The sequence below is a fragment of the Apaloderma vittatum genome, unplaced genomic scaffold (assembly GCF_000703405.1).
Source record: "Apaloderma vittatum isolate BGI_N311 unplaced genomic scaffold, ASM70340v1 scaffold30410, whole genome shotgun sequence".
Classification (NCBI taxonomy): Eukaryota; Metazoa; Chordata; class Aves; order Trogoniformes; family Trogonidae; genus Apaloderma; species Apaloderma vittatum.
In genome coordinates, this window is record NW_009696718.1 from 10237 (window position 1) to 10442 (window position 206).

Sequence of the window (206 nt, forward strand, 5' to 3'; positions counted from 1 at the left end):
GGGCGTTCCAAAGGAAGTGGGACGACACCACCGGCCTCTCCACGAAGACGGTTTCCCCTTTGCGGATGTTCTTGGTGGCGAACAAGCCTTTCCCCTGCAGAGGGAGAAGCGTGGCTCAGGGACGGGGCAAAACCCACCCGTGAGGGCTCAGGGGATCCCCCCGCCCAGCTTGTAGGGAGGCTGACGGGGTTTTATCCCTTTACTCT

At 61.7% G+C, this 206-nt stretch overlaps 1 protein-coding gene across 1 annotated transcript in view; it reads right to left on the reverse strand.

The window, feature by feature from the left end:
- SMYD5 (SMYD family member 5) overlaps nt 1-94 on the reverse strand; it is a gene marked incomplete at its 5' end in the record, with an annotated part of 5757 nt that extends 5663 nt beyond the window's left edge. Inside the window, 1 exon segment of the mRNA XM_009876101.1 lies at nt 1-94. This exon segment is cut by the window's left edge and continues 9 nt beyond it. Coding sequence (XP_009874403.1) covers nt 1-94 — 94 coding nt within the window.
- Nucleotides 95-206: the final 112 nt, after the last annotated feature.